At 35.3% G+C, this 24,618-nt stretch overlaps 1 protein-coding gene across 1 annotated transcript; it reads right to left on the bottom strand.

The window, feature by feature from the left end:
• Positions 1–5,564: 5,564 nt before the first annotated feature.
• On the bottom strand, positions 5,565–22,094 carry LOC115697441 (GTP-binding protein ERG). The gene is made up of 8 exons (XM_061118821.1): positions 21,459–22,094; positions 19,690–19,779; positions 18,825–18,970; positions 8,777–8,935; positions 8,589–8,659; positions 6,776–6,879; positions 6,530–6,669; positions 5,565–6,219 (listed from the first exon to the last, which is right to left on the bottom strand). Exons 1-8 carry the CDS (start codon positions 21,936–21,938, stop codon positions 6,135–6,137), a joined length of 1,275 nt encoding a protein of 424 aa, XP_060974804.1. The 5' UTR covers positions 21,939–22,094; the 3' UTR covers positions 5,565–6,134.
• Between the last annotated feature and the right edge of the window lie 2,524 nt (positions 22,095–24,618).

The following is a 24,618-nucleotide window of genomic DNA, read 5'->3' on the forward strand; positions in this document are numbered from 1 at the left end:
GTCTCTAGGTCTACCAGAAAGGGACTGAATGTTAAAGTTGCAGGAAAGGTACTTATTCAGTCTAAGGAAAGTTCTATACATTTTTGGCACCATTCCAAATTGCCTAAACTACTAGTGTTAATTTCCTGATTAACCAAAAGTAGTTGCCAAAGGTATGTATAGAATCCAGTATCCCAAGAGAGTAGACATATAGAGAGGAATTTCACATTATCAATAATTTTGTGATTAAGGAAGAGTAATGGTGGAGAAAAGGTTGTGGTTAATTCAACCTTTCAGATCCTATTACGAGGAGTTTACTACTACTACACTTGATTTGTATATCGAGGTGTTGAGATTATTTGAAACGCACTTTTTGTTTTATTTTAGTGCAAGTGGGAGTTTGTTGGGTTTTATGCCCTAAATAAAACTCATTTTAATATAATCAGATTTACTTATTAATATAGATCAGAAATAACATTTAATGTTGCATGGTTCACATGATTTATTTCATGATTATATGTACATAATGTATAAATTCATCTGAAACCCTTTTCACGTACTTGATCCTGTTTATTGTGCCGTCAACACATTGGAAAGTAAACATGACTATGTGAATAAAGTTTCCTAGATTTATCAGACATAGGGTTTTACTGATATGATAATCTACAACAGAGTTTACTTTCATTTGGAGAAGTGCTATGTTCTTTCCAGAGCATTGGTTAAAGTAAAGCTCAGGTTGGATGCATGGAGTATGCATCAGAAGGGACCGATATTGAACTTTGACTTAGATTTATTAAACTTACCGTAATATCTATTCAAGTCAATATCGCCTAGTTGATCCTAGATCAAATGTTCTTAATCTTGTTATGATTAGGCTCAATCTTGAAAGGCTATTCGTGTTCTTTGATTTTTTAGTTAAGCCTACTTTTAAGTCAGGGTGATACGTACATTTTGGGAACACGGTAGTGCAATTGAGTGGGAGCGCTAACATAAACATGGAATCTATAGCTTCTATCTGGCGAATAGTAAGCAAAGGATGATCTCCTTCGAGCTTGACCAAACGAACATAAATGGTGGAGTACTCATTTCACATAAGCTGAAATATCATTTATTCGAGGTCAAGTGTTTTAAGGATAAAATACATTGTAGGGTGTAACGGTAATCTAATCCCTTTACAGTGTAGATCATTCATATAGAGGATCATTGATCAAATTAGGATTATAACAATGGATAACTAATGATGTGTCTATATGGTGGAACATATAGAGCATTCTATATACTGAGAGTGCAATTCTAAGTTCTATGCGTGGATTCAGCGAAGAATTAATAAGTTAGTGAATTTTAGTGATAAATTCTTGATCTACTTATTGGAAGATCGGTAATATAGACCCATGGTCCCCGCACTAGTTGAGATAATATTGCTTGTAAGACTCATGTAATTGGTTTTGATTAATCAATTATAATTCTCAAATTAGACTATGTCTATTTGTGAATTTTTCACTAAGTAAGGGCAAAATTGTAAAGAAAGAGTTTTAGGGGCATATTTGTTAATTATGATACTTTGTATGGTTCAATTAATAAATATGATAAATGACAATATTATTTAATAATTATTTATAGTTATTAAATAGTTAGAATTGGCATTTAAATGGTTGAATTAGAAAATTGGCATTTTTGAGAAAATTAGATGCAAAAAAGATAAAACTGCAAAATTGCAAAAAGTGAGGCCCAAATCCACTATGCATGGCCGACCACTTTTGTAGGCAATTTAAACTAATATTTTCATTATTTTAATGCCAAATAATTCAAACCTAACCCTAGTGGAATGCTATAAATAGATAGTGAAGGCTTCAGGAAAATTACACTTTTCTTTTGACACTTCTGATTCAGAAAAACCTGAGCCTTCTCTCTCCCTATCTGGCCGACTACTCCCTCTCTCTTTCTTCCCTCTTAAATTTCGAAATTCTTAGTGTATGAGTAGTGCCCACACACAGCAAGTGATACCTCAACCATAGTGAGGAAGATCGTGAAGAAAGACTTTCAGCAAGAAGGAGTTTCAGCATCAAAGATTTAGAGAAAAGAGATCCAGGTTCAGATATTGATAATGCTCTGCTACAGAAAGGAATAAAGGACTAGATATCTGAACGGAAGGAGTCATATTATTCCGCTGCACCCAATATAAGGTTTACTAAACTTTATTTCATCGTTTTAGAAAGTTCATATTTAGGGTGTTAAACAACATACTTGTGAGTAGATCTAAGATCCTGGTAAAATAATTTCCAACACATAGCACTTATCCAAGGTATAAGTATACCTTATTGACGATTATCATGTCAGTCTAAATCTAGTGTACTGACGAATTAGGGACTTAAACTTTTAAACATATAATCATAATTATATTCCACTGTGCTGACAACACTATAATCATGAATAACTATATGTTCTGGATTTAATAGAATTTATACATAAAACATATAATTATGAAATAAATCATGTAACCATGAAACATAAAATAATTTCTGATCTTTTATTAATTAGTAGATCTGATTATATTAAAATATGTTTTATTTAGGGCACAAAATCCAACTCTTTTGTTGATCTATGTTTTATCTTTTTTATGAATTAGAGATTTTATCTAAATATTTTAATGGCTATGTTGATGTAACATTGTTTATAAATTGTTTGATAGTTGTTTCATCTTTTAATTTATTTTGTTATTGTTGTTTCACCAAGTCATCCATTGAAGAGGCTTTTTCAAGGAAAATGTGAGATAATGATGATGAGGTTGTAACTTTAAAAATTAATGTATTAGTTTTTGTTGCCTTTGTCTAGTTTCAAAGACTTGTTTTGTTATGTTTATATTTTTTCTGATGTATTTAGTTAGAAGAATTGTCAATGGTTTATGTTTCTTACTTTTTTCTGTTTCTAAATAGTTGTATTTTAGTTTTAATTTAGTTATTTTATGGTTCTTATTCTAGGGTTCTTAAGTTTTCTTTAAAAAAAAAAAAAAAAAAAACTAGATCATTGGGTTAGGTCTTACATTTATTAGTTGTATTTGAGTTTTAATTAGAATTATTTTAGTTGCATATTTATTAAGTTTTATAATTACGTTATTCTTTAGTTGTTATACTGTTGTTTTAATGTTGTTCAATACATGATATACTTGCAGTATTGCATAATTATTAATTGTATTTTTATGGGTTCATTATTTTATTAATTTTTTCATCCAAACATTTTCAGGTTGCGATTAGACCTCTGATGTTGTTGACAAGTTGAAGCTTCCAAAGAAAAATATTGTTAAGGTTTTTGATTTGTCTTGTTTGAAATGTTCTCTAATTGTAGTTCATTAATTTGAAAAAAAAAAATCATGACAGAAAGTTGTTTATAGTTTGTTTAATGTTGTTTTGATGTTGTTTTAATTGCTGCAGGACTTGATTTCTAGTGATGATGAACTTCAAAGTTGATCAGAGTAGACTAGTTGTTCATTTCTATTCCTTTGGTAGAATGAAGTAAGTTGCAATGCATACATTGAAAGTGTACAAGAAAATATTTCAAAGTTTTTTAAGAAAGTTGAAGCTATTGTACATGAATTAATGATTGAGAAGTGTGTTTGGTTTTGGCTGTATGCGCTAAAGAGCAACATTTTTTAAGAAATCTTGCTTTAGTAATTTTTTAAATATTTTTCTCTTTAATTTCACATGTATCTTGCATAGGATATTGAACATTATAATTTTTTTTTTGATTTGTTTATATCTTTTAGTACAATGAGAAATAACTATTATTATATTTTTAATTTCTACATCAAGTATTGGTATAATTATATTTTTTTTAAAAAAAAAATAATAATTGTTAGTAACTTTTTAAAATTGTTAACAACCATATAACAACGATATAAGAGCATAAAAACAACTGTATATAATTTAAGGTAACTGCAGATTTTAACCACTGAAACTCAACGTACAAACAACGTGAAATCAACATGCTCAAAAAACAACAAAATCAAACAACGTATTTACAACGTAAAACAACATTATTATTAAATATAAGTAATTTTTCTTCATATTTACAATCTCTTCCTATCAATTCTCCCACTTTATTCAAAATCATCATAATGTGTGATCTCTTATTATTTTACATGTCTTAATGTAAGAGATAAGATAAATTTTTGTTTTGACATGTAAAATTCTATTCTTTTACTTGTTGAATAACTAGTGTAGTGTATACTAATTCATAACAAATTTTAGAGCAACACGAAAATAACTTGATTTTATGTAATATTTTCATGTTGCAAAAACAACACAAAAAAAAAAAAAACTTCACAATAATATGAAAACAACTTAATTATTCTTTTGTAGATATTGTGTAGTTTTTGTTGCTTTCAACCAAAACAATATCGATTGATAAACAAATTATTATGGCAAACACACAAAATAACTCAAAATCAACTACTGATGTTGTTATTCCATCAGTATATATAAATTTTCTTCATATTTGTAATAGCTTCTTGTCACATTCATTGTTATATTTGTGTTGTTATTGTATTCCTATACATTTAACTTTTAATTTTTAGGAAGATGAATAAACAACGTAAATGAAACTTAAAAACAACGTGAACGCAACATATTTTTGTATTGAAATTTTAATACAGACTCATTGTTCTTATTATATTTCCAAGAAATTTAATGCAGTGCTTTTCTTCCAAATTTTTGAAAATCATAAAAAAAAAATGTAAATCAACCAAATAACAACAAATAATTATCAAAATAATTAAGAAAACACACAAAACAACATCAATTTTTTTTATTAAAAAAAAATCACATTTGTTTTTTATTTTTGAAAGAAAACCCAAAACGTGTGGGTATGAAAATTCAAGAAGATCTCCCTCGATCGTTGATATTCAATGATTCAACTAGATCTCCTCCTCGATTGTTGATCCTTTGTCGTCATCTTCATGAAAATCTCCCCACGGTAATCTTGCTGTCATGGCAGTATATCGAAGAAAAACTTCTCTCCTGTGTTAATGGAGATCAGTCCTAAGTTCCTAATCAGTATTCATGAAGATCACAAAAAGCTTTTACATCGCTGGTGGCTGTTAATTTCAGATCTCCATCACTTGATTGTTTGGTGAAGTGTTGCCCACAATAGAGAAGCTTTAATTTTTCTATGTAATTTTCTCTTATCATAATAAAAATATAAAATTTAACCCTAATAAGACTATATACAAAGCAAGTTCTATTTGTTAACTACATTTTTTTTTTTTGGAAATATATTTGTTAACTACATTTAAAAAAATAATTTCATATTTTGTTCAAACTTTTCTTGTTCAGTTAACTATAAATTTTGTGTGGGATATTGTATATTATTATTATTTTTTTTCAATGTTTGCTTCAAATATTGGTCTAAATAATAGTTATGTTAGTTACGCTATATTTTTTTAAAAAAGGAAAAGGACAATAATTATTAGTAATTATTTATTAACTGTTTACAACTATTTAACAACTAAATCAAAGAACTTCTATCTTCAATTTTTACCGAAAGCACCCTTAATTTGCTCACATATTTCATAATGCCTATTAGATAGTCAATTTTCAAAGCTGAACATCAACCCATGGTTTCATTGTCAATGACGTCAAAGATGCCTATCTCCGGCGATGCGCCCATTAAAGATAGAAGTTGCTAAGGATAAGCATATCTGTTCTGTTTCTAAAATACAACATAACTATCCTACTACGTAAATGCCCCAAAAGCAATTATTAAATCATCGGAACAGACAGACATCATTTTTCAGCTAATGTTTACAATTATCGAATGAGCAAATCATAAATAGAAGAATTAATTAAAATTTAAAAAGAATTCAACAAAAAAAAAAGTACACATTCAAATTTTGGTAGGAAACACAAAATCGCATGAAACGACATGATTATCAAAATTTTGAAATGGCGAAAGAACGCAGCCATCTTCCCATGAAGTTGAGTTGCCCAACTCATAATTCTATATTTATGTCTCCACAAAGCTCAGTTATGATGGTATTTCTCAAAGTTGAATTTTGAATAGTTGACCAATCATTGAGAAAAGTGGACAGTATAGGTACACATGAGACGCCTTTGTATATACACTTCCATACAATATGACATTTCGTCATTATATGAAACTCTTCATTTAAGTCTAACCTGGAGAATGAGGTGCACTTCCCTTTTGAAGATGGATCTTAACTCTTCATTAGCTTCAATGCCAATTCTCCTGTTACAGATAAAAACATATTCCAAATAAGATGTCATTGCAATTCTGTTTACATATGGCATTGAGGTTTAGAGTTTTCTCTAAATCAAAAGTTCCCTCTTGATGCGCAAAGTTGCAAAACAAATATATGGTAAACAAAAACAAATAAAATTACAAAAGAAGGCAGAGAATGAACACTGAAATCATGGGTTGATCAGAATATAAACTAGACCTAGTCACAATAATCAAACAAGTTACAATAGCAATAGGATTCTTTTTATTATCAAAATAAGAAACATAATCGTAATGACAAGAAGATCTCATATCTTACCCTATTTTAGAGCCATTCTTTCCCACAAGAATTTTGCGCTGGCTTAACTTGTTTGTGATTAAATGCTGTTCAATCCTAAGAGAGCCATTTCGCAACTCCTTCCAGTCCATTAAACGATGTTCAATACCATAAGGAATTTCCTGAAATGAATAGATTGCATTCTTATTTCTAAAAGCACACTAAAAACTAATTTAGGCATATTAAATGAAGGCCAGGGACAGGTAACATTATAAACTCTGAGCTCACCTGATGTATGTGATCCAATAATCTCTCGCGAACTACTTCCAATGAAATGTTCTTCATAACTTCCTCACTCATTACGAATGGATCTTCATCCCAAGGCCTTTTTACTGCCTAGAAAAACAATTAGAATTAGATTCAGGTGAACACTTCAACATGGCGTGAAATTTATAGAATGAATGACAAGAAAAAAAAGCATCTTCAAGCAAAGAAAATTGAAATGCATAAAACTCAATCTCCTGAATTATATTGGAAAAGTTCATGCTCTCATAGAAGATCAATAATTTGGCAAATTTGCTTTGTACCAGACTCTAAGGAGGAGAAAGAACCACCGTATGTCTTTACGATTTCACAAAGTACTACTCCCATTTCCGTAGAAGTTTTCGAAGGAAAAAAAAAACGAAATTACAAGGGAAACCACCCATAGAATCAGAAGCCCATTGCCCAATTATCTGTTATGGAGAATTTGAAAGAGAAGTTTTCAAGGACATCCAAAAAATTAAATTAGACCTGTCTTATCATCTAATTTTTGTTTTTTCATAAAAAAGTTAATGCTTAATAATCTAGCTTATATCACCAGAATCAAATGAAAACTGAATTGAGCATGTTAAACAAGATAATCTGGTAAAGGTTTTTAACTCAACATTGTAGTCTAATTCATTGGGATTGTGATCTAAACACACCTGTTAAAACACACCCATGGTTAGAACTTAGGTGACGTTTGGTTAGAAGAAATGAAAACATAAGAATAGAAATAAGAATAGAATCAAATTTAAAATATATACAAAAAATGCTAAAAAAATTATTAAAATTTATCTAATCTTGCATTGGAATTGTTTTTTCTTCCATTTCAAAATAAAATAGTCATTCTACTAAAATGATAGAAAAGTTATTTCATTGGAATGACATTCCAATACTTTAAAAAACAACCAAAAATAAGAATACAATAAAAATTATTTTCTTTCCATTTCATTACCTCCAACCAAACACCACCTTAAAGTTTGTTAGGAGAGTAGGGTAGAAACTTACCCTATGTTTGGAAGAGAAGAAAAATGTGAAGAAAGAAAGTTTAGGAGCGAAAAGTGAAAAAAAAATAGAAAAAAAGAGAAGAGAGAGAGAAGGAAAAAATGGAGAGAACTTTTTTATAAAACATCATAAATGTATAACTTCTAAGTTTTTGCAAAATAATTTTTATTTTGATAATAAGATAATATAGTAATTTTAAAATAACTTCACTTTTCATTCCTTTCTACTTACCAAAACAACTATAAAGAGAATTAGGTTTTGTATTCTTTCCTTCTCATTTTATCTCTCCTTTATTTCTTTTCTTAATACCATACATATCTAAAAATGTGAAATTTGTCAAACTAACAATGTGAAACATTAAAGGGCTCGTTTGGTACGCCGTATTGTGTTGGATTGTGTTGTATTGTATTAGTATTATTTAATACAATACTATGTTTGGTACAACCAACTATATCAACTCACCCACTAAACATAAAAACCATTATAAACCCTTCTAAATTTTTTAACCTATACGAATCAAGAACTTCTGTTAAAAGATGGTGCTCTATAATGTATTAAACCAATTTCATTGTGACACATCAGTTAATTTGAGTATTTTAAAGAAAAAAGAAACTGTATAGATAGTTAATGAAGTCTAAGAAAATTTAATTAGTTAAGTTGTCACACTTAGATTGTTTTAATATATTATGGAACACCAAATTTTAACAGAAGATCTTAATTCAACCTATACGTGCATGTGTGAGTAAGTTTGTTTTGAATATTGCAACAAAATCATGAAATAATCGAAAGTAACATGCCTGTTCCATCAAATATTGACTAAGATCTTTAACTCCTGAACCTTTGAGACCTGATATCATGAAATGCCTGGCAAGATAAAATGAGCATTTAAATAATAGCAAGCCATATAAAGCACTGTGGGTATATTAGAGCAAAACAGAGGGAAGTCTTAAATATAATTTTCCACAAGAAAGAAAATCCTACCTCTCAAAACCCGGTAGATCCTTGAATTGCTCAGCAACTTTCAACAAGTCTTTCTTTTTCTCCACTAAGTCAACCTTATTCATACATAAAACCCGCTTTTGTGTTGGATGTGATTTTGCTCCCATATGTTTAATGAGTCCTATGACTCTTCCATCAGGCCTATTTGAACAAAATTTGAAAGGATTACACATAAGCGACCAAATATATGAATGAATTAAAAGAAAAAAATATGTTCAGCCAGTATTTACACTAGAGACAGTATATGTGTGCTTCTACAGATATCAAGACAAAAAGATATCAGATATCAGTAATCCTTTAAGCATTTGCAAAATACACGAGATATTTGGCTTCCACCTTACCAGTTAAAGTTCACAAATTAGGTACGCGTGAAGTGTGATTATGTTAAATACTTTCACACGGAAAAATTGTAAATTGTTAACGTTGGCGCTTTCAAAATCTTTTATGCTGGAATTTCTATTTCATACAAACTTCAAAAAAAACATCAATACATAATTTTGCTTATTGTAATCAAACAATACATTTGCTTCTAACAGATCATACAACTATGACTAATAAAAAAAAGATTATAGAGATGTTACAAGTTACAACCACTTAGTAGAAATCACTCCCAAAAGACTAGCCTAATAAGAGAGAAAGGTATACAAGTAGTTATAAACCATCGTGCCGATCAGATCCTGACAAAAGATAATGTGAAAATCTTAATATGTTATTTTTTAAATATATATTTCCAAGAAATTAAAAACAACATAACATGTTATTATTAAAATTAATATGGTTTCTGTTTACACCAAAAGTAGCCTTTGATGGCATGGACATCAATGTTTGACACATGGCAGCAAGAAAGATGACATCTCGGAGTTGAGTAGTCCCGAATCATAGCAAGTCGATCTGGGAGGGGTCCCTAGCCCTGCGCCCAGATTGACTACGAAAACTCCAAAATAGAAGTTTGGACTTCGATAACTCATTTTCAACTCGCTATCTTTCACTATTCTGTATCATTTTTTTTTGAAAAAAGAGTGGAGGGACCAATCAATAAGATAGGCCCCCACCCTCGAGATAAATAAAAACCCTCGCTTATGGCGGAGGAAAACCGTAGTTACAAAGTGCACCATTTTCTAAGACTTAAACAAGGTCTCAAGGATGAGATTACAGCGAGCACTCCCCTAGGATACACCTAAAGAGCTGGAAACTTCACAAGGGAAGAGACTATAAGGCATAAGCGAAAATCTTACAACAACACTCTCCATTCTCTCATTAAATCTGAGAAAGAAACATTTTCAAATAGCTTAGTCTTGTACACCCAAGAAGCAGTCCAAAATTTAATTTTATCCCATAGGGCCTCTGCTGAGTTCTCCGAACCTTCAAAGATTCTATTATTACGTTCTAACCAAACTACCCATAGAACTGCCATGACTGCCGTTCTCCATAAACATGTGCTTCTTTTACTGCCCCCCGCCTTGCTCACTATCATTTGAGAGACCACACAGGGCATAACCCATTGGGTGTCAAATTCGTTAAATAGGTTTGTCCAAAGATTACACGCAAGGCGACACCTTAAAAACAAATGCGTCACGTCTTCCCCACTTGACTTACAACAAACACACCACCCCGGTGACAAGCACATAAATGGGCGCTTTTTTTGCAATCTGTCATGTACGTTCAATTTATCTAGGGACACCAACCACCCGAACACCTTAACTTTAGAAGGTCCTCTGCTTTTCCATAAAGTCTTTGTCCAAAACACCTCACCAGACTGCATGGACGACGAAAACCAGTAGAACGCTGATTTAGAGGAAAAGATCCCACTGGGATCCGGAATCCACAGACGGCTATCATCAAGGATGTTGAGTACTCTAACATGTTCCAACTTCTGTAACAGTTGTGTTAGACTCGGGATTTCCCTCTCCATAAAGTTTCTTCTGAATTTAAAGTCCCAGCTTGCCACACAGTTTCCCACCTCGCCCTCATCGACAATCATCTCCTGAATACTTGCATTCTTAGCCTTAGAGATCACTGCAACGTCTGGGAATTGCTCCTTCAGTGAGGATCCCCCAATCCATACATCCTCCCAGAAGCGAATATTTGCTCCGTTTCCTACTTTGAACTTCACCAATTGGCCGTATTCGTCGTAATAATCTGAAATATCTTTCCACGGCCCTCTTGGAGATGCTCGAGCTCCCCATTTAGTATCCCAAAAGTTATCTGCCTTGCCGTAACGACTTTTGATTACTTTGTGCCACAGGGAGTTTGGTTCTAAAGGATATCTCCATAACCATTTCATCAGCAACCCTTTGTTCCTCATCTCTAGCCTTCCAATTGCTAAACCGCCCTCACTTCTTGGTTTGCACACCTCATCCCAAGCCACCAGATGGTCACCCCCTGCTAAGTCTCCACCTTCCCAAAAGAAATCTCTCATCATTTTTTCTATTGCCTGTAGGACCATTTTTGGGGCTTTGAAGAGAGAGAGGTAGTAGATGGGAAGGGAAGATAGGACCGACTGAATGAGAATAAGCCTACCTCCCCTAGACAAGAAGGAGCATTTCCACCCATCTAATCTTTTCGCACATTTGTCCAAGACAGGCTCCCAAAAGGTCCCTTTCCTCGGGGAGCCACCAAGTGGCATTCCCAGGTATGTCATAGGCCAGGTACCTACCTCACAACCAATTATTTCTGCGTTTTGGGCCACCACTTCCTCTTCAAGGCTTATGCCCAACAGTTGACTCTTGTTCAAGTTGACTTTCAAACCAGAAATGCCACAGAAAGCTTCAACAATCTCAACTAGTTTTCGTAGTGAGGCCTCATCCTTGACAAAGAAAAGGGTGTCATCCGCGAATTGTAAATGACTGATTTGAATGTTGTCTTTGCCTACTTGAAACCCCGAGAATGTGTCTGATTGTGCTGCCTTATCTACCAACCTTCCAAGCACATCAACTACCAGAGTAAAGAGAAACGGCGATAGGGGGTCTCCCTGTCTAAGACCTCTAGAACCTCTGAACTTGCCTCTCACTCTGCCGTTAATGAGCAAAGAGAATGATGTAGATGAGACACATCCTCTAATCCACTTCCTCCATACCTCCCCGAAACCTTTTTCCTTCAACACCAGATCCAGAAAATCCCAATCAACACGATCATATGCTTTTTCCAAGTCAATCTTAAACACGAATCCTTTTTTGCCACGACTCCTAAAATCCTCTACCGTCTCGTTTGCTATAAGGACCGAGTCTAGGATTTGTCGTCCTTCGACGAAAGCCGATTGAGTTTCAGAGATAGTCTCTCCTAAGACACCACGTAGTCTAGTAGCAAGTGTCTTGGCTACAATTTTGTACACACTTGTGATGAGACTAATTGGTCTGAAGTCTTTGACCTTGCAGCTGTTAAGTCTTTTAGGGATCAGACAGATAAAGGTTTCATTGATGCTACCTTCAATTCTTCCCTCTTTCTCAAAGGTCCGAAACACCTCCATTAGATCATCCTTAATAGTTTCCCAGTTGTTTTGGAAAACCGCCAAGCTAAAACCATCTGGCCCCGGCGCTTTACTTCCTTCACAACTAAAAACCGATCTTTTGACCTCTTCTTCTTCAAAAGAACTTTCAAGTTGGCATGCTGAGGAGTACGCGATGCGTTGCCATTCAATGCTCTCAATCCCACTCCCCCTTCTTGCCTCAGAGGTATAAAGTTTCGAGAAAAAACCAATTAGCTCCTCCACAATTTCCTCCTCCTTATCAATAATGGACCCATCCTCTCTTTCAATTCTTGAAATGGTGTTCCTGGCCTTCCTCGCATTTAGTAGATTATGGAAAAATCTTGAATTTGCATCCCCTTCCTTAGCCCATTTACATTTTGATTTCAGCCAGATACTTCTTTCTTCTTCAAAATTCAGCTGCTGCCATTCCTCTTTTAATTTTCTTCTTTCCTCGACCAGGCTTTGAACCCAAGAATTGGTTCCTTCTAGTCTATCTAATGCCACCAGCCTGCCTTCCAACGCTCTCTTTGTGGCCTTGTTCTGTCCGAAAGTTGATGAGCTCCACTCCTTCACCTTTTCTTGAGTCTTTTTCAGCTTACTCATAAACTTTGTGCCTGGCCAACCGTTAGAACTGGCCTCCTTCCACCATCTTCCAAATGACTTGGGGAAAGAATTGTGCTCTAGCCATTGATTATCAAATCGGAAAGGGCCCGGACCCCATCTCGGCGGGTTTGAGTCAATCACGACCGGACTATGGTCTGATACCAGCCTCACCAACATTTCTTGTCTGACAAACGGATAAATGACGTTCCAGTTATTGGTAAATAGGAATCTATCTAGTCTACTGCAAACTGGAGATGTTCTAAAGTTCGACCAAGTAAATCTCCCATTCTCTAACTTGGGGTCAATCAGTCGTAATTCCCGTATCAAGCCATCAAAGAGTTTCATACTCCTTGTGCACGAGCTACTGTTCAATTTCTCCCCAGGTCTCCTAGTCACATTGAAATCTCCCCCCACACACCACGAGTCTCCACAGATCGCGCTCAAACCTGCTAATTCATCCCAGAATGCAGGTCGAAGTTTATAAGAGCACGGGCCATACACCCCGGAGAACCACCAGGGATCTTTGCCTTCGGCTTTAATCAAAACTGAGATGGAAAATTCGCCAACTAGTGAATCAAGAACCGTGATGGTCCTAGTATCCCATATTAATAAAGTTCCCCCCGATCTACCGATGGCTGGGATAATTATCCAAGCTTTGAACCTGGATCTCCAAATACTGCCAATGAATCTTCTATCCACTGATGTCCTCTTCACTTCTTGTAAAATAACCAGGTCTGGATTAGCCTTGCAAATTGTTGCTTTGATAGCGTGTCTTTTGCCCTTATCCCCACTACCTCTTATATTCCATGTAAAAATCTTCATAATGAATCTTTGGAGGCCCCTGACTTTTTGTAACTTTTCTCATAGTTGACGTTGAAAGTTAATTTTTTTAGTTCTCTTTGTTTCTTCCTTTCACACTTTTCTTCTCCTCCCTTTTGATCACCATCTTCTGTCTCTTGTGAAATAGCCACATCAATCTCATCCATGGAATCAATGATCTTTTCCCAAGAGAGTGCATCTTTCTTAACTTCGATTGCATCACCCAGTTTCTCTACACCTAATTCCTGCCTTGGTGGATCTTCAACCTCCAATTTCCACAATTCGTTTATGTTGCATAGAATATCCTCGGAATCTTCTCCTACATCTAGCTCTGTATCTTCTCCTTCCCCTTCGGAGTCCTCATCCTCCGAACTTAAGTCTAGGAACTCAACTTCCTTCGGATCTTCATCATTTTCCTCCGACTCAAGAGAGTAATTTTCTGAATTGTAGTGGCTCACACGATCATAAGTAATAGATTTTCTTTTCCTGTTATACACAATAGTGACTGCAGGTCTGATTTCCTTCTCTGGTACCACCTCCTTCTCAAAGTGGAGTACTGATTGTGTAGCTTTTCTTTTTTCCAAAGCAAAATCTTTCCAAAATTGTATTATCGCCTTTGTGAAATTCTCTCGAGCTTTAGGATTGATTGATCGCAGTCTACCTTTGAAAAATTCATGTACTATTTGTTCTGGATTCATCTTTCTGTGCAGAGCTTTTGTCTTTCTTCTGGCCCCATTAAAATCACTAAACACCATACTCTCCGTCCTTTTAGTAAGCAAATCTTGAGAACCAGAATTTTGGTCCAAGATAATGATAAAAGGGCTTTTTTGAATATACCACAGGTCCCCCAGATGAGTATAATTAGTCGGCCCACTCAAATAGGAACAATTCTTATCCGAAACTACATCATGGGCAGGAGTCTTCTTTGAAGGGCCCCTAATGGACCGGCCCAACTCATCATTCAGAGCTGCGACCTTAACACTTCGGCCCAGTACCCCAAGGCCCAACTTAAAAGGTTCACTTTTGTCAACGATTTGACAGCTGTAATCTAGATTGATATAAGCATTAAAAGTGGGATTTCTACTAACACGTGGCACCCTCAGACTTCTCAATAGGCGGTTAAATATAGTGGGGAGACTCACCACCTTCCCCTGTTCACGAAGGCTCAAATCAGTGGCCTCGTAAGGATCGAGACCTAGGAGGCAGTCAGCTGTTTCGGCCGCCGAACCATCTCCGCACGTCCTTAGAGATTTTCTTGGTTGAAGAGCCATAGGTTGTACGATTTCCTTTACCGTCTCCTGAGTTCCACCAGAAGTCGTCTTCTCCGGCGCCGAAAGTGACCCCCCCAGAGAGCACGATTCTCTAGGGTAATCACCCACCGCCTCTTCATGATCTCCACCTTCTATCTCACCTCCCTCCGACACTACCCCATCGCCAAACACCTTCCCGTGATCGAAATCTTGAAACCAGCAAGTGTTAAAAATGCCATGGAGCCTATAACTCAAGTCATTGAGTTTAAAGAATTTTAGTTCGAAACACATATTGTCATGACACATGATAACCGATTCTGGGATAAATCCGAGATCGTCTCCCATCAATTGTAACCTCAAATGAGACAAAAAGCTAGCCTCAGCAGTATCCTTGTCCACATCCAATAGACCCCCGCATAACTCACCAATCTTCCTAAAGAATTTCATGTTCCATAGATTCAGAGGCAGCCCTTGAACTCCAATCCAAGACCCTCTGCATTCCACCTTCACATTATCCTTCTGGTTTTCCCAACTCCACGGTAGAAAAGTGACTAAGGATTGAGCCCCAGGGACACTCATGCTATGCATCTTAATAAGCTCATCCCTTTCCACCTCATCCTTACACCAAATTATACACCTATCATCAAAAAGTTGGCTGACCACCAATTTCCTCTTTAGTTCTCTAGATAGATTATAAAATATAGTACACCAATCAGCATAAGTATTATTCCTGGTGAGAATAATTGCCAATTTCCAGTCTTTCACCATAGCCCTGGACCGCATGTATTCATAAAATTTCGGCTGAGTAAATCTTTTCACTGGATAGAGATTCTTTGGTTTGAAACCGGGGTTAATTTTTGGGTATAACTCTTTCCATTCAATTCTGCCTCTGTCCCGTTCCCCTGCTGTTACCTTGGTCTTCACAATATGTTGCTCATTCAGAGTAGGTCCCCCCGTCTGCTTCACAATGTTGGCCCAAGAACGGTAATTCGTGGGCACCCTTGACTTCGGGTTAACTTTGATCTGGCTGCTATGCTCTATAGATCCTCTCGTCTTTCTTTTAACTATTCCATTGAGACACTCTTTAAGTCCTGACCAGCCCTTCGCGTTGTCTTCTTCTGGTACGATGATTGTCTTAAACTTGTTGTTTCTTAGCACTGAAATTTTCAGAAAAGATCCTTTAACGTTTGCAAAGCATTCCAGGAAGCAGCTTATAGTGCTGTTTCTGAAAGAACGCTTGAGATCGATTCTTTGTATCCCTGTTTTTTGATAAAGCTCCTCCAAAGTGACCATGATCCACTCCACCGCATCTATAGTTACAACAATTTCATATCCGAACAATCTGGTTCTTTCACAAATGCGGACAGACCCTCCATCATTTGTCAACGTTAACATAAACGCTTTATGTTTAGTTCGAAAACTCCAATACTTATGGATATTCTGATCCACTAAAGTACCAGAAAGGTTTTTCCAGCCAGAACCAGGACGGTAATGGCCTTGTTTCTTCCCAAAACCAGTGGGGTTCTGGTGTCTTCCACGGCCAGTGGGGCCATGGAACCCCCTCGTTAGCATGGGCACAATTCTCAAAAAGAAGAGAGAGAAGAGAGCATGCAGAGAGAGAGTCTATGTTCATCTACTTTGAATTTTTCTAATTTACAGTTCATGCTTTGAATCCAATGAAACTTGTCACTATTCTGTATCATGAAGACATAGAGCAACTAAATCCAGGCCTCGGGAACTGAAATTACACGAACCTGCACCTCAAAAGTCAACCTGGGCACTTATGGTTTCACCCGACGCCCAAGTTGACATTCCCAACTAGGATTTCAGTTTTTGGGAACGTCTTAGTGCAAATGGGTCAAATTTTGCATTAGTACATCACCTAGACATACCACCGACGTATTTGAGGCATCAGAATCAAATTCGAAGCAAGTTCATTTTTGAGCACCTGGTGCCCGAGCGGCCCAGCACCCAGGTTGACAATTTGTCAATCTAAGCGCCTTCTAAGTATCAAATCGACTATCCGACTTTTGCATCTTCTTCGTCTTCATCAAAAACAAGAAAAAAATAAGTACTTTTGGGGAAGAAACAACACTTTTTGAGTGCCAAAGGAAAGGCCCAGAGCCCAAGTTGACACCTGGGACTGGCCCAACGCCTAGGTTGACATTTTATCAATCTCGGCCAATTCCGATGAAACTTTTCGAGAACTCTTCCGAGCATCTTCTTCGTTTTCAGAAAAGATTAAGATTCAACTAATCTGAGGACCAAACAAAACTTCCAGAAGACCTTAACTAGGACCCAGCGCCCAAGTTGACACCGACGCGGGCCCAGCGTCCAAGTTGACTTAGTGCTAAGCCACCCTAGTTGACAATCAAACTGGTGCGCTGATTTCGATTACTCAAATGTCAAATCATATTCAACCATTGAATCAGGAATGGTCAAAAACAGGGTAGGAGACCTCGTCCTCAAGTTCAAGAACCTTGGAAGTATCAAAACGACAACCCAAGAGCTCGAAAATGGGGTACCCAACGCCCAGGTTGACAAACGGTCTGGTGCATTGAAATTGGCTTATCCGATTCTGATTCTGTTTCAACCGTCCGTCTAGTTTTTCACAATGACTAAGATCCATAAAGTCAGAGAAGTCAAATTCACAACTTCACATTTCTCATTTCCAACATGGAAAACTCACTCAAAAATGAAGAGTTCTGAGTCTCTCATTTTCGCAAAACAGCAACATCTCCTAGAACTAGTGACCAGCTTCACCAGAACACGATACAGACTAAGTGATGTCAAAATATCACTTAGGCATCTTCAAGTACATCTCCTGAACGTTTTTCCACTTACCCAGCGTCTAGGTTGACGTCATATGTCAACCCTGGGCACTGGGATGTCAATCTGGGCGTTGGGTCATGAACAGTCTTCAACAAAACAGTCATTACTCACTCAATATTGATCCGATTGACGCGATTCAATTTGCGTTTCAAAGCTAATTTAATGCTCTATCAAGTCATGTCTCACACTTCAATTGCAATTCTGAAACTATCGACCTCAAATTTAGCCCCCAAGGAAGTTATGAAATAAGCTTCGGGTTACCCGCAGCGCGTCTCGCCGGGCTCCGAAAAATGACTATCACCGTCAGAAGCTAATTTTCATCATTAAATCATCATCTACGGTCGAAAACATCTGATTTGTATTTTTCTCCTATTTTTGTGGGTCTCCTTCAACTATAAAAGAAGAGCTCTCTTAGCTCATTTTTCACATTCAGAAAACTATCCACAATGTTAGAGCATCTCTCTAGTTTTTCTCTCTAGAAACCAGAGCTTAAACACTTAGCCTTTTCCTGTAATTACCATCTTGTGAGAAATAAAAACTCGAAGTAGACGTAGCTCCATTACCATCGCGATATGAGAAATAAACTACTATAAATTTTGTCTCTCTAAATTATATACTTACATTCATTATTCATCTCGTCAATCTAGCAAGTTGGTGTTAACTACTTTTCAGCGTCAACAGTTTCTTTACCAAAAAAAATAATAATATAGTTTACTAAAATAAATAGATAATAAAAAATATGAGTCAAATAAAGTACTAGCAAATGAAGTAAACCATTTAAACTACTATACAATCAGATAGAATAATGATCTTCGATAAGCTTATCGGCTTTCAGTGTAAATTTAAGGCATTCTTCTAGCTGTCACTGCCAATATCAAACTAAAGCATTATTTATTCAATCGATTACCTACACAATAAATAAATAGATATAGACACTAAAGGGACAATAAAAACTAACAAAAATCTAAAGATGTAGCACATTAAGCACAAAGTGCCAAAACAAAGAAATAAATGTGCTTCTCATAGAATGAAAATAATGACAGTCAATGAATACACATACCTGGTTAGATGTCGTTGAACATCAAAGATAACGATGACTACATCATATAATTGAATTGAGCTCCAAGCACTTTCTACACGGACCTTTAAATCTTTGTGTAATTGTCCGTTGTTCGTTAGCGTAAGCCCTGGGGTATCAAAGAAGCACTGTGCAAGTGTATAGGAGTCAATAAATTTTTCTTATCTTGTATTTAGTCCAATTATCTCAATGCTGAGAATCTTCAAAATGCTATTAAAGAGAGAGACCAAATGAAATATCAACATTACATGCAGCATGTTAAGTTTGTACACTATTTGGAAGCATTTATAGGAAAGAAATATCAACGATAACATAATTGGTTTTCAGCAGAAACTGCAATTCCAATTAATGGATAGAGTGTAATACTAGCATTTAAAAGAAATGTAAAAAGTTCCCATTTAATCAGAAAATCTCATCATAAAACTATATATTTGCCACATTGACACAGCTAAATATTTAATTACAGGCCCAAAATAAAACGAAGCTACTGAAAGTAGAAACATGTAAATATAAATATGCATTTTATTAGATGACTCAGCTACAATAGCTTTTGATCAGATAGAGTTAGTTTTGGGGTTGCAATTTGGCTCATGTATATGAACTTATAATCCTTTTAGGCAATCCTACTTTGATTGAAAAACATGCCACAGATTTCTCAGATTTAATTAATGTTCGTATAAAATCTACTGTAGCTCAACTGGAATAAGGGATTTGGTTAGGCTATACTATGATTATAAATACTTTTTCTTAATAAATGTTATGAATCTTATTTTTAAGGGCACACAGTATACTATAATCACAAAGTGACATTATATAAGATTTTGATAAAATTAGAAACAATACGTACAATTTGGGTATCTCCTTTAGTTAGAACTCCCAACACCTCATGAGTGGTGGTGTGTGTCTTGCGGGAAACAGCTGCAACCTTTGTTCCAACCTGAAAATAAATGTAATAAATTATGACAAATATGAAGTAGAGATCATCATTCAAAAGCTACTTATCATTTTGCCTAAATTGTTCCCAAGATTCCTAAGATATTTTTAAGATAATAAATTGTTCAGAGCTAAACCATTAACAATTTAACATATAAAGCTGTGAAGCATAGAATTCTATATCTAAAATACCATACAACAATTGGCCACCTCAGGTTCAAAAGTTGAAAATCATGATTTTTTATTTTTTGAAACAATACAACGGACTTGTGTCAATTTAGTGGAAAAAATAAATACAAGCAGACTGACCAGAAAACAGTTACTAGCAGAAGCAGAACAGCTAACAGAAAGGAAAAATTTACAAGAACAAAACAAAAAAAAAAAGAAAGAAAAAAAAAAAAAAAAAACCTCCATACTCTGAGAAATACAGGTATTCGTGTTACCATAATAATCAAGATTATCCAGCATGTAAGTGTCTATAAAGAATTGAACCATAGACAATGTGAGAGCAAACTTTCATGAAGCCCTCACCACTTCTTTTTCAGTCCCTAAAATTTACAGCAAACTATATTTAGAGTTCAAATCTAGCTTCTCACATGTATAGAGTAGAATCGAATGCATGTTCATCATTGGAATCTCAAAAGTGCAAATCAAAGGGGCTAGATAATCATTGCTCATTAACTTTCAAATTCGACAAGAATCAATAAACAATAATTTTTCCTCTCTAAGAACTATTTCATCCACTCTCTAAATTTCTTCAAGTTCTTCTATTTCTCTGTTTTTTTCTACTTTGTCCTACATCATCAAAGCTTCAAAATTACTAGGAACCATCCACTCAAAATCATTTCAGCTAACAACCAGCTCTAAACAGTAGCAACACTACAATGTAAGAGCAGAAAATAAATAGTTTCCAACTCACATCATACACCATGAGGAGATTAAGTATTACCATTTTACAATATATACCACAAAATTGTTCATCGGCATAATCAGCAAGTAGTATTAGCACTGACTTTTCCAGCAAAAAGAAGCCTCACTGTAATAGTGAAGTTCCTACCAAACTAAAAAAGAACAACTCCAAAAGCTGATGTAATGTGATGAATCGCACAGCAGCACTACCAAACTAAAAAAAAAAAGAACTTAGCAAAGATACTGTTTGATTTATTTTTACCATACAATGTTTGGAGACTAGGAAATTATAACAATCTCCATGTAGTTACCCAGGAGGGACTCGAACTTAATCTACTACTGTTTGATTGAAATAAAAAAGTGAAGCACTGCAAAGAACTAAATTCATATTATCATCATCACTAAGGTACATTGAATTGATGGGTACAGCTTATCAATAACCTAACTCAAAAATTTTAAAAAGGACAAGGAAAAGTTGTCAATCAGACCTATAAAACCAACAATCAAACGAAAGAAGTACTCGAGGAAGCATTTACCTTTCAGCTCAAGCTATGCAACCTACTTCAATAAGATCGAACAAATGTACTAACTAACCAAAAGGTAAGAACATCATCGAATTAATAGACCCCTTACCAATAATCATATAAAAAAACCCATGTCTCAATCTCAATGTCACTATAAACCATAACAGAACCATTATTGAAAAACAGTTGTGCCCAGATAAAAAAAAAAAAGTAAAATCCCCATTAACAAAGCAACAAGTATACAACATACCATGTAATTAGTGAGAGAAGATTTGCCAGCATTAGGGGCACCAACTATCCCAACCGACAAGGACTTCTGATCCTCCTCTTTCACTATCAAATCCTGGTCATCATCCTCATCTGCCTTCTCCAAAGCCGCCTCGAGCAGGGCTTTGGCAAGCACTCTTCGTCTTTTCTCTTCCTCCTCCTCCTCAATTTTCAGCTTCCCTTTTTTGTGGGGTTCTTCCCCAAATATCACTTGGTCGGCTCTCGCCCTGTATTTTTTGTCCCATGTGGGTTGAGCCTTAGCATCTGAACCCAAGCTCGGTACTGTAAAATGACTACTGTCGAAAACTGAGTCTGCGCCATTTTCAGTGTCGGAAAAGTTGGTGTTGTGAGTGGGGTCGTCCTTTTGAGGTTGGGCAGCGTAGAATCTAAGGGAAACGTTTTGGTATTTCGGGGAAAGGACTGTGAGTGTTCTTAAAGCTCTCAAAGTTTTCATTCTCAGCATCTATGGAGTGAGCATATGGCCTGGCCAGGCCTCAGGTTATGCTTCTTCAAAGAGGTGTATACTGTAAAATGAATGGAGGCTTATGGTTGGATTGCTGCTGAGGTTTTAGACCAAGGGGTTTTTCCTGTTTCCCTTGTATTTTACAATAAAAAAAATAGTAAAATAAAATCAAGAGTGCACCATATATTTATTTATTTTGCTATAATAAGCAACTTAGTAAACTTAAAATCGAAAAAAAATATGATATTTAAAATAAAAAAATTATATTCCTCTTCAAAAAAATAATAAAAAATGTATTTGTTATTTGTATTATCATACAAAAATATTAAAATTCTCTTCATATTTTTAAAAAAAAATAAAACTTTTAAAAAAAAAATAAAACAAATGAAACTACAGTGATCGTCGGAGTTATCACTAGTGTCGAAAAAGTTACCGAAATTTATTGTCGATACCTAAAAAGTCGCTGGAGTAGATGTCGGTGTCGAAAAAATCGTCGGAGTTGCTACCGACACTGGAAAAGTTGTCGAAATTGGCATTGTCGCTGGAAAAATTACCAAAAAATTGGTTTCTTCATCAAGAAAAATTAGTGATTTTTCCAGCGACAATGTCAATTCTGACGACTTTTTCAGTGCCGGTAGAAATTCCAATGATTTTTCTGACACCGACTGTAAAACCCCAAGGTTTAATAACCAGATTAGCAACCTTAACAAGGTTAATTATGTATTAATTTTAAGACCACGTTGGTGTGTCAGGGGCATTATCGTAATTTTGACCTGAGAAGGGTAAAATTATAATTTTATGGTATGTTGTGCTTATAGATTATATTATTATATAGTATGTTTATTCAGTCTTTCTGTAGGTGTTTTTTGACAAGCTGGCGCGGTATAGTCACAACTAGGTATTTTGAGCCGAACCGGGTTCGGGGCCCAAAATACATTTTCGAGATTTATTTATGGCATTTATGTGATAAAATGAGAAAATGTGATATATATATATATATATTTATATATATATGATGTTTGTGTGTGTAGAACTACAAATATACCCTTTTATGTATTTATGCTTATTTGTGGGCTTTGAGGGCAGTTTGATCATTTGACCACATAATTAAATTTCAACAAAATCATATTTTTGAAAATTATAAACATTTTTTCTGGGTTGCTTCTCCCTCTACCAACCCCCCTCTCTCTCTCACCCTCTCCATTTGTGATTTCAATTAATTGTTGGGGAAAAGCTTGGATTTAGTGTGTTTGAGAAACTTCAGATAATTATTTTGATATCTTTTCTTGTTGAATTTCTGGAGTTATGAGATGATTTATGGTGTTCTTGATGTTCTTTAGCTTATGGTTGCATGTTGTTGAGAATATATAGTGTGATTTGTGGTGTTTGGGGGTGTGTTGTTGCTATTAGGTTCATGCTAGATGCATCCTTGTTGTTTTGGGAGATTATAGGGTTGAATTGTGATGTTTAATTTTTGGGTAAGCAATTAAATTTCCGGGAATTTCTTTGAAGGTTAGAATCCTTGAGTTTCAAGCTTGTGAAATTCTGAGCAATTTTGTGTTAGAGTGTGTATCATGCTTGGTAATGCTTATGAATTGGTAATTTTGGGCTTTTAGTAGCACTCTTTTGGTCTCTATTGATAGGATGACTTAGTGTTGATTAAAATTTGAGGTTATGTATGGTTTTGTTTGAGTTTTGGAAATGAATTGGTTGAATTGCGAAGATATGAAAAATTGGCATTTTTAGGGTTTCAGGGCCCATCGCCGCAGCCACAGCTTGGCTCGCCGCGGTGAGGCCCAGCAGGTTGGGGCCGTCGAGACGAGGGACCTTGGTCGCCGCGGCGAGACCTTGTTTTTCCTAGAAATTTTTATTTTCTCGTTTTTGCCATAACTTTTGACTCGAGACTCTATTTTGGATGTTCTTGATATCGTTGGAAAGCTCGTTTCGGGCTCTATATGTTAATCTATAAATAGAATTCAAATTATGTGTATATGTGAAATAAAATTTGGGGATTAACCCTATTTGTGAAATCTCAAGAATGTGTGAGTAGGATTACTGGCGCTTGCTTAGGAGCACCCGAGAATTTAGAATCTCCACATACTTGGACTACCAGGTTAGACGGTAAACTAGCACATAGAAGATTAGTGCAGTGGCGAACGTGTATGTAATTTTGTATATGCTATGCAAGAAACCGAAAATAGGATTATTACCCTAAAAGTTGACGATTATGTGATCTAGGGTTATTACTCTAGAATTTAAATGGATATGAATGCAATGTTGCATTGTATATGATGATATAAAGAATTATTTGCATAAGGCATAATTAGGTTGGACTCGGTAATCAGAACCGAGATAAATCATTCTAAGGCCTTATTATAAATAGACATGTAAGCGTAGCACGTATGTCTATGTCAAATAAATGATAGATGCAGTGATATCAATAATTATGTGATTCTGATTATTATGCATATTGTTATTTTTACTATCTTGTTGGGCCTTGGCTCATAGGTGCGTTACTGTGCAGGAAAGGGTAAATCTGTTGTTGATCAGGCATGAGATTGAGGGCTTTGCGATGTATTGTATATGTTCAGGTCAAGCTAGACCACAAGGGTTGGGTCTACTGTTAAATGCCAAAATATTACATATTTTATAGTGTAAAAATACAAAATAAAATTAATTT

The sequence above is a fragment of the Cannabis sativa genome, chromosome 7 (genome assembly GCF_029168945.1).
Source record: "Cannabis sativa cultivar Pink pepper isolate KNU-18-1 chromosome 7, ASM2916894v1, whole genome shotgun sequence".
Lineage (NCBI taxonomy): Eukaryota > Viridiplantae > Streptophyta > Magnoliopsida > Rosales > Cannabaceae > Cannabis > Cannabis sativa.